The 13949-nt window shown below is 44.9% G+C and overlaps 1 protein-coding gene across 2 annotated transcripts in view; it reads left to right on the top strand.

Annotated features, from left to right (window-relative positions):
* map1ab (microtubule-associated protein 1Ab) overlaps positions 1–13949 on the top strand; it is a 75386-nt gene that overhangs the window by 54430 nt on the left and 7007 nt on the right. For both annotated transcript variants that reach the window (XM_081607753.1, XM_017305223.2), the window contains 3 exons: positions 438–520; positions 686–823; positions 2476–13846. In XM_081607753.1, the coding sequence (XP_081463879.1) occupies positions 438–520; positions 686–823; positions 2476–13846 (11592 nt within the window). The remainder of the gene's footprint in view (positions 1–437; positions 521–685; positions 824–2475; positions 13847–13949) is intronic.

Below are 13949 nucleotides of genomic sequence, written 5' to 3'. Positions count from 1 at the left end.
TGCTCTTGTCAGTCACATAAGACAGTTTGAACAGAAAAATTGGTTTCTGAATTGGAAATCATTTCTGATTCGAATCGCTAAACACTGAAAGATTTGCATCTCTAATTATATGCAGTTCAACTGGATGCAAAGTGTGTAATGTAATGTCTTCCTGGTTTGGGGCAACCAACGAGTGACCTCTTTCCTGCTTCTTTTCTAGCACTGAGGCACAAGTGGGTTGATTGCCTCTTTGTAGGGATTGCCCCACATAAGGTGGAGATGCCACTATAGTAAATCTTCCTCACACTCATGTCTGGATGTGCTCCAACAGGAAGTCTACACAACACACAGGCTAAGGTCTGGCAACCTGCCAGTCAGATTGTTCGCCATCAGGCCTGAGCTGCTTCCGGTCTACCACCCTGAAACAATAACACCATGTTTTGCTTCTCATCTTACAGGAGAGAGGACTCTGCACCATAAAAGCGATGTCCTAGAGATCGTGGTGCTTGTGAACCCGTCAGACGACACCGTCGTATCAGAGGTGAGGTGGAGGCTTCCTGACGACGAAGCAGTTTTAGAACAAAGCCAAGTACTCCTAATTTTCTTGACGCTTCTGCTAGATCTAATTAATTCTGACACGGTTATCGTGCCGCTCCTCCTTTAACTGTCCTGTCGCTTCCTCTCCGTTTCTTTCTCTTCGCCCCAGATCCAGTCTCTCGTGACAGATTCTGCAGGACACAAGCTGCTGATCTTGAGCGGCCAGAGCTCGGATCACAGTGGCCTTCTTCTCCAGACCGGAGTTTTCACCCATCAGACCTTTTCACAGATCTTTGCTGATCCTGCAGTGAGTCTCTGTCGCAGCGTTTGCACCATTTTTATGACTGCAGCAGCAACCGTCAAAGTAGTTTTGGGAGATTTTATGCAATAGGCCAACTCAAAGTTGTACAACTTTTAGAAATGGAAGTAATAGCAAGTTCATGATAAAGGGGCTGAAATGATTAATCGGATTAATCGTGACGAAACAATTATTGAAATAATTCTCAACTAATTTAGTTTTCAATTAATCGATTTTAGTCTCTTTTTTAAAGGCCAGTAGCTGAAAGAACATATTCTGAGCAGTAATTAAGTCAAAATTGTACAAAAACTACAAAGAACTTTGTAAATACATTCTGCCTAAACCTACTCAAGTGGCACAGTTTTAAGTTTCACCTGGTTCAAATTCTCTAATATATATATATATATATATATATATATATATATAAAATTCTTTTGTTTTTCAATCAATAATCAGTTAATCCAACACAGTCAAGAGATTAGCCTTACATTGTATTGACGACTTTGCTACTACTGTATTTCACATGCACTCAGCATTGAAATACAGTAGTGGCAGCATAATGCTATGGGGAGGTTCTTCTTGATGGGGGCAAATTATCTGCAGAAAACTGATCGGATGATGGATGAAGCTAAAAACAGAGCGACCCTGGAAGGAAACTTTCCCGTTGCTCCTCTGCGTTGCCATGGTGACACCACCACATTTAATTGACTCCTTCTGAGGGACACTGGCTGAATGGAGAAAAGGAGCAAGCGAACTCAACAGAAACCAAACCTATCATTATTCTGTCTGGATGGTGAGACTTTATATCCTACACCAACGCAAGGACAGATTCATTCAGCACAAACTATCAGCTGAATGAACACCATCCATCTTAAATTAAATATTTGATCTGTGAAATATGACCAGGACAGATGTCCCAGGATGAAAAAACACAAAAAACTCTGGCTACCAGTTACAACACAAATATAAGGTCTCAGCTTTGGCAGACTGAAAGATATTTAGTCATATGCAAAAGTATTCACATTGTCATATTATAGCAGAATCAATTCTACCACACATTACCCTGAGCACACCATCCTCAAGCAGCAAGGTGGTGGCAACACCACGCTGTTTGGGATGAATTAACAATGGAATGGTTTAAGTTATAGTATGCTCGTGTAATAAAAAGACTGACTCCAAGTCCAGACCTAAATCCTTTAGATAAGGAATCTGTGTGCAGATTTGAATACGGGTACTCCCAGACCCTGTATAAGACTGCAAAAGGAAAACTGTGCATTCATTAATAGACGGATCAGACTCACAATTCAAGCGATGTGCAAGTGCGTCGGATCACTTTTTAAAAAAAATGTACATCATGTGTACTTGTATTTAACATTTAAAAAGACAGACAATTTAGAATACAGTACATCAGTGCAGAAAAACAAAAAGTTTATTTAGAAAATAGGTAAGAACAGAGTAGGTGATTGTGAAAATGCCAGCATTGTGTAAATACTTATTGAGTTTGTTGGGAGGAGTGATGGTTATAGAGTCTGACAGCTGCTGGGAAGAAGGACCTGCGGTAACGCTCCCTTGTGCATTTAGGATGCAGCAGTCTGTCAGTAATTTTCCATGTTAATGTGTGCCAACACTGACTACGATATGCTCTGGTGTCTTTTCTGCAGGTCAGTGAATTGCTGGGAACAGCAGCCCCCAAGCAGCAGGCAACACTCACTGTGTCCTGCCGTGGGGAGGTGGGCTGGAGCTCCGTGGGACAGCAACAAACCCTGCGGGAGTTCCTGGAGTACAAGCTAAACCCGGAGCTTGTTCTCCCCAAGATGGAGGGTGTCACAGAGTTCACAGAGTATGTCTCTGAAACCGTAGACGTCCCCTCGCCTTTCGACCTGCTGGAGCCCCCCACCTCCGGAGGCTTCCTGAAACTATCGAAGCCATGTTGCTACATCTTTCCCGGAGGACGAGGAGACTCGGCGCTCTTTGCCGTGAACGGCTTCAACATCCTAGTGGACGGAGGCTCCGAGAGGAAATCCTGCTTCTGGAAACTGGTCCGTCACCTGGACCGCATCGACTCGATTCTGCTCACCCACATCGGCGCTGACAACCTCCCGGGTATCAACGGGCTTCTTCAGAGGAAGATAGCAGAACAGGAGGAGGAGCAGTCACAAGGCTCCACAAACTACAGCGACTGGATGAAAAACCTGATTTCTCCAGAGCTTGGCGTAGTCTTCTTCAACGTGCCAGAGAAGCTCCGTTTACCAGAGTCTAATCTCAAAGTGAAACGCAGCATTGAAGAAGCCTCGCTTACTCTGCAGCACCTTAGTAAACTAGGAATCAAGCCAGAGCCCCTGTATCGAGTGGTCAGCAACACCATCGAGCCCATTACACTTTTTCATAAGATGGGAGTTGGGAGGTTAGATATGTATATTCTTAACCCAGTAAAAGATAGCAAAGAGATGCAATTTTTAATGCAGAAGTGGGCTGGCAATAGCAAGGCCAAAACTGGCATTGTGCTGCCCAGTGGGAAGGAAGGAGAAATATCTGTGCCCTACCTGACATCAGTTACAGCCTTAGTCGTGTGGCTACCTGCCAACCCTACAGAAAAGATCATCAGAGTGCTGTTCCCTGGGAATGCACCGCAAAACAAGATCTTAGAGGGACTGGAAAAACTAAAACATCTCGACTACTTGAGGTATCCTGTAGCCACGCAAAAGGACATAGCTTCAGGAGCTCCTCCATCGGTTATTAAGCAAACCAAGTTAAAACAAAGAACGGATAGCAAAGAAAGTCTCAAATCCTCCCCTAAGACCACAGCAAAGACATCAAAGAAAGAAGCTGATGGACTGGACGATGTGTCAAACGCAACAGAAGCAAAAAGTGACTCTGTAAAGGAAAATATTGTAGAGAAAAAAGAGGAAAAGAAGCCAGCCAAAACGATAAAATCTAAAACTGAAGTGCCAGAAAAGAAAAAACTGAAAGAGAAAACTGTGAAAAAGCATTCGAAGGAAAGGGCATCAAAGATGGACGAGAAGAAAGACAAGGAGAAGAAAGAGATAAAGAAAATAAAGAAAGATGATTCTGCCAAAAAAGATGACAAGAAAGAGGCCAAGTCCAAAGAGGACAAGAAGAAGGATGCATCCAAACCTGAGCTGAGAAAAATCACCAAACCTGACCTGAAACCTCTCACACCTGAAGTCAGAAAGACCTTACATAAAGCAAAAGCGTCAAGTAAAACCAAGACAATAAAAAGCAAAGCCACAAAGGCTGAACCTGCTGAACCCAAAGCAGACGAAGTGAAGCTTGTGGTTGTTAAACCCGAACCCACTGAGAAAAAAGCTGCTGTTGGGGGTACAACAGCTGTATCCACACCTGAAGACCTCAGCAAGGATTTCGAAGAACTGAAAAAAGATGAAGGAAAAGCTGTATCAGCAGAGCTACCTGTGAGTGACAAGGTTTCCCCTGGGGAAACGGCAGAAAGCCCAATCCAAGAGAAGGCTGAAGCGCCAGATGCAGTTTCAGAAATCCCACAGAAACCAAAGTCCCCTGAAAAGGCAGTGTCAGCTCCAGATGCAGAAGCAAAAGCTGAAGGGAAAGACAAAGAATCAGCTCAAGAGAAAGAACTAGAAGAAGCTCAAACATTTGAGGATGAGGGAGCTGCATCTCAGGATGAGGAGGAGGTGGAGGAAGAGCCCCCCGCTGAAGAAAAGAAAGCCCTGGAGGAAGAGGAGGAGGAGGAGGACATGGGAATAGGTGTGGATGAAGATGAATCAAAGTGGACAGAGGCAAAGGACGATGGACTTGACAGGAAACACGAAACGGAAGAAATGGAGAAATCAGAATATTTGTTCAACAAAGCTTTGACAGCAGAGGAGTTCCAAACGACTCCATCCAGAAAAGAAGAGGAGGAAAAAGAAGCAGAGGTGGAGGAGGAAGAAGAGGAGGGGCTGGAGAAACCTGAACTGGAAGAGGTAGAGGACTTAGATGTGATAGCAGATGAAGAGATCAAAGTCAAGCCTGAAGATGAAGCCGAAAACAAAACAGGTGAGATTCCCTCTGCGGTGGCCACGGAAGGAGCCGCTGCAGCTGAACCCGTCTTCTACATCCAGGACGAGATGATCCCTGGCTACTCTGAGACAGAGCAGACCATTTCTGACGAGGAGATCCACGAGGAGGCGGAGGAGAGAATCCCTCACCTCCAGTATGACGTTGGTGTCTACGACATCTCTGTTCCAGATCAGACGGGTTCCTTTGTGGACATTCATGGCATGCGAGAGATGCAGGCAGCTGCCATGGCAGAGAAAGGTTTCATTCCAGGTATGCAGGAGCAAGTGTCTGTTTTCACCAACATCATCACTGCTCCCCTGGCAGAGGAGGAGCATGTGTCCTCTGCTACGTCCATCACAGAATATGACAAAATGTCCTCCTTTCCTACGTCTATTGCGGACGATCAGTCAGTGGCATCTGTTGCCGCAGCCCCTGCTGAGGAACCGCTCAAGACCCCAGCTTCTTCTTCAACGCCAGTAAGCACCTGCCCAGGCAAAGAGCAGCCACCCTCTGCAGGCAGTCTGTCACCACCTTCCTTAGAAGAAGACAAACTGTCCAAGTCTCCGCCTAATGATTTACAGCTCCCCATTGCAGAGGAGAAGATGGTAACTGAAGCTCCTGACAAGACAGAAGAGGAGGAGGAAGAAGAAGACGAAGAGGAAGAAGACCAAACCCCTAACGTTGACATTTCTCTTGAAAAACTTCAAGAGGGTTATGCTGCATCTCAAATGCCGCAGAGCAAAAAAACAGACAATGAAGAGCTTTCTGGCAGTAGATCTCCAGAAAAGACTCACCATGACATCAAACCAGACCATCTACCAGTGGAGGAGGAAAACATCGATGCAGTAGCTCCTAAAGACATTTCCTCTGTTGTGCCTACAAGACCCTTTGGATCTGACTCAGTAACCTCAGAGAGTGAAGAGCGCTGCTTCAGTCCAGATGACATCACTGTAAAAATGGCTTCTCCTCCACAGTCCGGACCCTCGAGTGCTGCTCATTCTCCAATTCATCAGTCTCCAGTAGAAACCAAGACAAAGGTTTTCCTGGATTCTGAGTTTCTTAAGGAGGAGGCACTTTCTGAAGAAGTTACCACAAAGGACAGCCAAACCAAAATGAAGGATGACCAGGAAAGTGAAAAGCAGAAAGAAGTAGACAGACAGAAAGTAGGCCAGTTTGAAGAAGTGTCTGGAAGATCTGAGGATGAATCGTTTGAAAAGGACATTAAAGAGGCTGTAGTGATAAAAGAGACAGAAAAAGATATTGCGTCAGTGCCAAAAGACGAAGCGAAAAGGGCAGAATTAATGTCTGCAGTTGCATCGTCTTTAACAGAAACTAAACTACCTGTTGGGGCCAAAGAGGATTCCCTCCCATCATCTGACAAAGAGGATCCTTTCAGCCGTATCGGAGAGAAGGAACCTAAAGTGCCTGGGTCAAGTAAATTCCCAGAGGAGAAGAGTAGTTCCTTAGATCACGATAAAAAAGATGATGATGATGATGATGATGACGATGACGATAAATATGCTATTAAAGTCACCAGTGTAGCGCATGAAAAAGATACGGATGAGGTCCCAGGTCGCAAAGAACCCAAGGAAGAAGAAAATCAGAAATCTGTCATTCAGGAATCGGTTTCAACTGTGACATCCGTTGTGGATGAGAAGGCAGAGAAAATATTCACAAAGGAGGATATTTATGACACTACACCTGCAAAGGATGCTGGAGCTGTTGATGAAGCTATTAAATATGATCACAAAGAGACAGAAAAAGATAAGACCAAAACCAATGAGCAAGTACAGAAAGAAGGTGTGCCTTCTGAGGGCAAACAAGCCAAAGATGAACAGACAGAGAAAGACAGAATACAACAGCATAAACTTGACCTCAAAACTGGTTGTGACTTAAAGAAAGTAGAGGTGGAAAAGGATGACTTTTCTGATGCAGAGATTTTAAAAGATAATGAGAAGAAAGACATGGATACTTTTTATATTAAGACCCACGAAAAAGATGTTGAAAAGGTTCAGCCATCAGATATCAGCGATGTTGAGGAAGAGAGCCAGGGGGAGGGAAAGACAGATGATGTGCTATTTTCTGAGTCTTCCAAAGAGAAGAAAAAGGAGAAAGACTCATCAGACATCAAACTACAAGAAGAGCAGGAGGAAAAAGAAGTGGGAAAACAAGATGTGTCACCCACTAAGCCCCTTACAGATCAAGGAGAAGAAGAGACGAAAAAAGATGAAGAAATTAGTGATACACACAAAGCCCTTTTCACCGGGAAAGAAAATGATGAGCAAGAAATTAGTACAGATGCAATCTTGACATTCAGCCACACCAAAGTAGAGAAAGACGTAGCAGTGAGTCAAGAGATCACTGCAGACAGGTCAGCAACTGAACAGGAAGAGAAAATCTCAAAGAAGGAAGATATTCCGTGCACTAAGCCTTGCCAGGAAGAAAATAAGGATCTAACTACACTCAAAGATGATGCATCCCTATTTAAACCTACGACAGAAGAAGACAATAAGCAGCCCATGAAGATAGAAGATACTTTGGCTGTTCAGTCCAGTATGTCTGAGGAAAAGGAAAAGGTACTAAGTAAGGAGGAAATTCCTGTCGGTAAGCCAACAACTGAAGAAAAAAGAGAGCACAAAGAAATTAAAGACATTGAAGCTGCAGTCAAAGTTACCAAAATGGACGAAGTGCCTGAAATCATAGGTAAAGATACTGAATCCTCTACAACAAGCAAAGAAGCAATGCTTCCACCTGAAAGACCAATCACAGGAGAAGAGCAGCAGCAGAAAGCACATGAAAATGTCACATCGGCTATCAAAGCACCTCCAATAGTAGAAGATGATGCAATAATAAGTGAGCATGTACCAGCTGTCAAAACAATCAAAGATGAAGCAACCCCAAAGGACGTCAGTAATGAGGCTACTCCCACGATACGAGACGAACAAGACAAAGAAGTCAGTAAAGATCTTAGTGGAGTTGAAAGAACAGCAGAGGGAGCAAAAGAGACAGTAGCAGAGAAAGAGGAGGAAATCCCTATCAAACTGTCCAAAGAAGAACAAGCGGCAGCTCACGATCATGGTGTAGATGTCCTGCACTCCACGGAGGAGAAAGATACAGCTAAGGACACAATTTCTGACAAGAAACCCAGCAAGGAGCAGGAAACTAAAGAAACGACAGGTGTTTCTCTTCCCACAGAGGAACAGGAGAAAGTTGAAACCAAGGATGATGCATCAGATTTAAAACTTGACAAAGAAGAGACAAAGACAGTGACAGAAGAATCTGATGTTGAAGTAGTTAAGCTTAAGAAAGATGATGAAAAGGTTGATGTTATTGAATGTGTTATTGATAAAAAGGAGAAAGAAAAGGACGCTGCTGAAATTTCTAAGGATGGAAAGGTGGAGGATAAAGGAGATGTTTCTGTGAAACAACCCCAGGAGGACATTACTGACCAAAAACTCATGTCAGAACAAATGAAGGACACCACTGAACCACTCTCTGACACAAAAGACGAGGAGTCATCTAAGGTTGAAGCTCTTAAAGAAGAAAAAGGTGAAATGAAGCAGGAGAGTCAGGTCGTCAAGGAGACGCACATTCCAACAACTAGCATCACAGAGGAGAAAGATGGGAAAGATAAGTATCCCATTTTGTCAGAATCCAAGATGGATGATAAAAAAGAAACAAGTGTTGGTGATGAAAATGGACTTGAAGAAGGTTCTGATAAACTGTCTGGAATCCATCCAGGGAAGGAAACTTTCTCAGAAGGAAAACAACAGGGATTTGTGATGAAAGATGACATTGGTATGTCTTTCCGAGATATCCAGGGGGAGCCACAAGAACAAGAGAAAGAATTTAAGGTTATTAGCTCAGAAGAGAGGATGGAGAGAGAAAAAGACGACGCGCATGTTGCCGAACTGAGCAAAGAACAGAAAATGGAGAAAGAGCAAGAGAAGGACTACACTTATGAGACTGAGGACATCAAAGAAAAGACAAAACCAGCTGAAGATGTAAAGCTGGTTCCAGAAAAGAATGCTGTGTGCATAAAAGTAGATGTCACAGAGAAAGCAACGCCCGAGTACACTGAAGAAGATCAAACTAAAGAGGAAAAATGGGAGAAAGAGGAAGTGCAGGAGAAAGACCAGGACAAAGGCATCAAACAACCTGCACAGGAAATATCAGGAGCAGCAATGTTGGCCACCAATTCAGATTACAATCCTGCATTTGTGGTTCAGTCATCAGATGAAGACAGAGAGGATGAAGAAGAGGAGGACATCTGCATGGGAGGAGCAGGTTCCCGGCCTTTGTCAGTAGAGTCAAGAAAATCTGACCATGATATTTCCTCTGTGTGTGTGACTCTAACGCAGACTCCCCAAACAAGTGACCAAACTAAGCCCCCTGCATCTCAGCTTCCCGCGGTGATCATACCCACTCTGACGATGCAGGAACCATCCCTGGATGAGGACATCAAAGACTCTGGAAAAGAAGAAAGCAGACTTTCACCTGAAGTTGACAAAGATGTTGTGGAAACAGAAACCACAGCTGCTCCACTTGCCAAGCCGGAGTCGACTTTTGATATTGTTACATCAAAGGAGGAGGAAGCAGTTTGCAGTACTGCAGCTGTCAAAGCAGAACCGGCGTTGCAAGCCACTGAGACAAAGCCCATGTTGTCAACAGTATCTAGTACCGACAGCCAACCAAGGAGCAGCACACTTTCGAGCTCAGAAAGCCAGTCCAGTGTGGAGGAAACACTCCAGCAAGAGAAACACATATTGTCTGAGCTGAGCTCAGGTATATGTGGCTCAGAAAAGACCAGACCGGATGAGAAACAAGCAAAAGAAGCAGAAAGGGAGATGGAAAGAGAAAGGGAGGTGGTATCTCCAGGACTGTCACAGCCTTGTTCATATTTTATGATTGATAAAGAATCTGAAGATGCTAGAGACACCACCAGCAGTGTAAAAACAGATTCAAGTGAAAAAATGAGCTTAAAAACAGAGATCATAAGTGAAAGCCTTGGAGATGAGACAGAAACTTTTGGTGCATCTAAATATGATCCAGATGAAAAGCCCATCCCTAAAGGCCAAGAGCCAGAGAGAAGAGAAGATGCTGAGATTTCTCTAGGCTTTGATACCACTTCTGATATATGCATTGATGATAACCGAAGAGCGAGCCAGACGGATACTGGAGGAGCCATGTTTCTATTAGATGATCAGTACAAAGAAGAACCGCTGTCCTTCAGCAGAGTCGACTACAGCCCAGTGTCCCTCACAGAGAGCGAGAAGAGCAGCCACCACAGCCGAAGTGCCTCCCCTAGAGATGAAGACAGAGAGAAAGGCCAAGAGGAAGAGAGTCAGAGAGAAGAAAGAGCAGATTCACCTTGTGTTGACAAGAGCTATTTCTCCACAAACATGCAAGACAACAAAACATCCCAAGCTGCCGAGTCATACTCATTTAGTACCAAAGAAGATAAACCTGAAAAATCAGAGAAAGAGAAAGAAGAAATGATGGAAGGAGGTGCTTCAACTTCTCAGATACAACCAACACAAGAGGGTGAGAGAATTTCCTCCAGTGCTGACATTCAGCCTGCAGGCACCTCATTAAGGGAAGAAACGGTTTCAGCTCTAAGGGGTCACACAGACCTAGGGGCGACCGATGGAGCGTTTGGAGAAGTCACAGAGAAGGAGAAGACAGAAGAACAGAAAGAAAAGTATGCTGAGTCATTCAAATATAAAGAGGGAAGTTCTGATCGTCCAAAGGAGAAAGATGGCTCTCCATCTGGTCGACATTCACCTGCAGAAAAAGACATTTTACCTCAACGCGTGTTGAGCCAAGATCCTCCAGCTGATTCAAGGAGTGGCGCCTCAGCCACGTGTGTGGGACATGACATAGATGATAATGTCCTGGCATCTGATTTCAGTAAAATTAGCAGCTCTGTTCCTTGTAAGTCTTTACATTTTCCAGAGGGAAAAGAGATCCTCGTGGACAAAAGGCTGCTGGTAGAGGGAGAGGATTTCAGTGTTGACGATGATGAAGAGGAAGATGAAGAGGAGGAAGAAGAGGACATGTCGAGTGATGTAGATATGGAAAAGGGAGCGAGGGAGCAGTCAGAAAAAGAAATGTGCCGACGCGGTTCTGATGACAGCACTAAGTTGGAGGAGACAGAGGACTCAAATAAAATGTCCCAGTTGTCTGAATCAGGTTTCCTCAAAGAGCAGTCAGCCTGTAAAACAACTCCTGATGGCTCAGCTTCACAAGTCATAGACATAGGCAAAACGGATGGAGCTGACAAACAGGAGAGCACAATTGGAGACACAACAGCTTCAAAATCTGAGACAAAGAGTCAAGATTTAGACAGAACACCTAAAACGGATGAAGGCGGTATCGCAGCAGAAGATACTCAAAAACATTCTGATGAAACAAAAATGGAACACAACGACAAAGTTGACTATTTATCTGAACCGACAACAAGGTCGCCACCTATAGATCATGTTTCATCTGAAGCGCTAAAGGAAGATGAAACCAGCATTTTACATCCACCAGAGTCTCAATTTGCGACAAAAGAAACAACAGAAGCAACATCTACGAGAACACTGATAAGCAGCTCTTTGACATCTGATCATTCTGAGGGAATGTCCAAACCTGCATCTAGTCCTCCGCCATCTGATAGTGGGCTGAGCAAATCGGGAGGTCTTTCTGAGGACAGTCAGGTTGGGCTGAATGTGGAAAAGAAAGAAACCGCTGGCCTCCCAGACGCCTCTAGACAGCCCGAGTCAAGTGACGTTAGATATTTCAGCCAAAGTCGAAATGTTCAGAGCACAGACATCATGACAGAACATGAAACTACTTCATCAGATATCTCCTACACCACCCTAACAAACTCTTCTTCAACATACTCCTCTACATTGTACAGTTACTCATCTTCTGCCTCAACATCTGCTCTTTTCAGCCGGGACTTGGGAGAGAAAGTTGCAACTTTAGCTCAACCAATGTCTGAGGTACCTTTGGCCAAGGAGGAACTTCCATTTAAAGCCGTATCTACAGGCTCATGTTTCGGAGGTTTCCAGAGGGACGAATACCTGGAGGTGATGACGAAGCCTGCAGGAGAAATGTCCAAACCATCTTCTGTGGACTCATCTGCCACTCCCAAGAAGCCTGAGGATCAAGAGCAAAAAACTGATATAAAGCAGAGTACTGAGATATCAACCTCCATCCCTGCAACTTCTCAACCAAGCATAAAACCAGTAGATGTCCCAGACAGTCCATCAGAAACTCACTTTGATGTCTCTCCTCTCCAAAGGGCTGAATCCTCTGACAAGGGGTCCAAGAAAAAGGAGCCTGAAACACTTGAACTGGAGGACAGCACCCTGCCATGCCGCATTGAATGTCAAAAAATCCAAGTGTCTGACCCAAAGGAGGCTTTCTCCTCAAAGACTGAAACGTATTCAGCAGAGAGTACAGTTCAGTTCACAAAGGAAGAGACCGTCACCATCACCTCTACCAGTACTGAGTCTAAACCTGCCGTGACAACAGAAACAACTCAACATGCAGCCTCAATAACTCCACCAAGTGACATTGGAGCCACTCAAACCTCATGTGCCACAACAGATTTAAAGGATAAAATGACAAACAGAGCTACTGAACCTATGAAGGAAGATGTCCATATAGAGGAAAAAGAAATAAGTGGAAAAGACGAAAAGACAGAAACAATTAGGGACATAGGTACCAAACAGAAGACAGAAGAGAAGAAACTGGATGAAAAGACTTGTAAAGATGGAAGTACAGAAGATGAGAAAGAAACAGCTGACCCTAAGGTGAGTGAAAAAATAGAAACTGGGAAACAAGCGGAGGCAGAAAACTGGGAGGACAAAAGCTTCTTAGAAAAGCCATCAGTGAGGTTAGAAGTAAGGAGAAAGAGCAGCTTATCAGACTGGGAGCTTTTGCAGAGGCCTGAGGACTATCCAGGTACCCCTCCACCAGACTACGATGACGGAGATGAAGTAGCAGATGAGGAAACTAAGGAATGGGGCGCCACTTCTCATACTACGTCAATGTCCACCTCAGCAGAGTCTTACCACAAAGAACCTAGCAAAGCAGACATAAAGACTGGTCGTCCCTCTGACCTGAACACTGGAGCAACTTCTTCTGCCTACCCTGAGGCCTACTCATCCTGCGAGTATAAACACCGCAAGGGTGAGCTTTCTCCATCCTTCATCAACCCCAGTCTTCACCACTGCTCCAGCGATGAAGGTGAAGAGGACGGACACAGCGACCGCTCCCAGGAAGGAGACGAGGACGAGCACGAGCAACACTCAGTGAAAAGGAGGTCGCACAAGCACAGGCGCCATCACGCTCAGAGTCACCATGGTGAAGCTGGACAGGGGACACACCAGGGGACGGGAGCAATGTCCTCTGGTTTAGCTGTCACATTAGCCGGGGAAGAGACACCCCCAACATCAGTCAGCGAGTCATTACCTTCACAGTCAGACTCTGATGTCCCTCCAGAAACGGAGGAGTGTCCATCCATAACTGCTGAGGGAAATCTGGACTCTGACGAAGATGCAGAGCATCTGCCAGTGGACAAATCTGCCTCTGGTGTTGGGAGCAGCCACCATGGATCTTCACCACGCTCGTCTCAGAAACCCCATGATCCCCTCCCGGCCCCTATAAAGGACCCCCTGCCCCACCCGCCCCATCCAGATGTCTGCATGGTCGACCCAGAGGCTCTTCTCAACGACCACAGCGGCACAGAGAAACTTCTGAAGAAGAAAGGCCTCAGAAAGGGCAAACCAAAGTCAGCCTCTCCTGCTCGTAAGGGTGATGCCAGGAAGAGGTCTTCTACTCCGGTGAAGTCCAAGGACTCCGGCTCACCTCGTTCTGCCTCCCTCAGGAGAAAGGACACAGACAGAAGCTCTAGACTGATCAAAATGTCTGAGACGCAAGGCTCGAGGAGTGAGCTCCTGAACCCCGGGAAAGGGTTGGTCAACGGCATCAAGAGCAGTTCAGGTGTGTTAAAGTCCACATTTCATTCAACATAGCATCACCATGAAAAATATGCAGATCCCAGACTAACTTAAATCTAATTCAAATTATGTTAGATATAGTCGCA

Source organism: Poecilia reticulata, chromosome 6, assembly GCF_904066995.2.
Source record: "Poecilia reticulata chromosome 6, P_reticulata-male-v2, whole genome shotgun sequence".
Taxonomy (NCBI): Eukaryota; Metazoa; Chordata; class Actinopteri; order Cyprinodontiformes; family Poeciliidae; genus Poecilia; species Poecilia reticulata.
The sequence above is the reverse complement of the archived record's forward strand: the minus strand, read 5'-3'. Positions and strand labels throughout refer to the sequence as shown.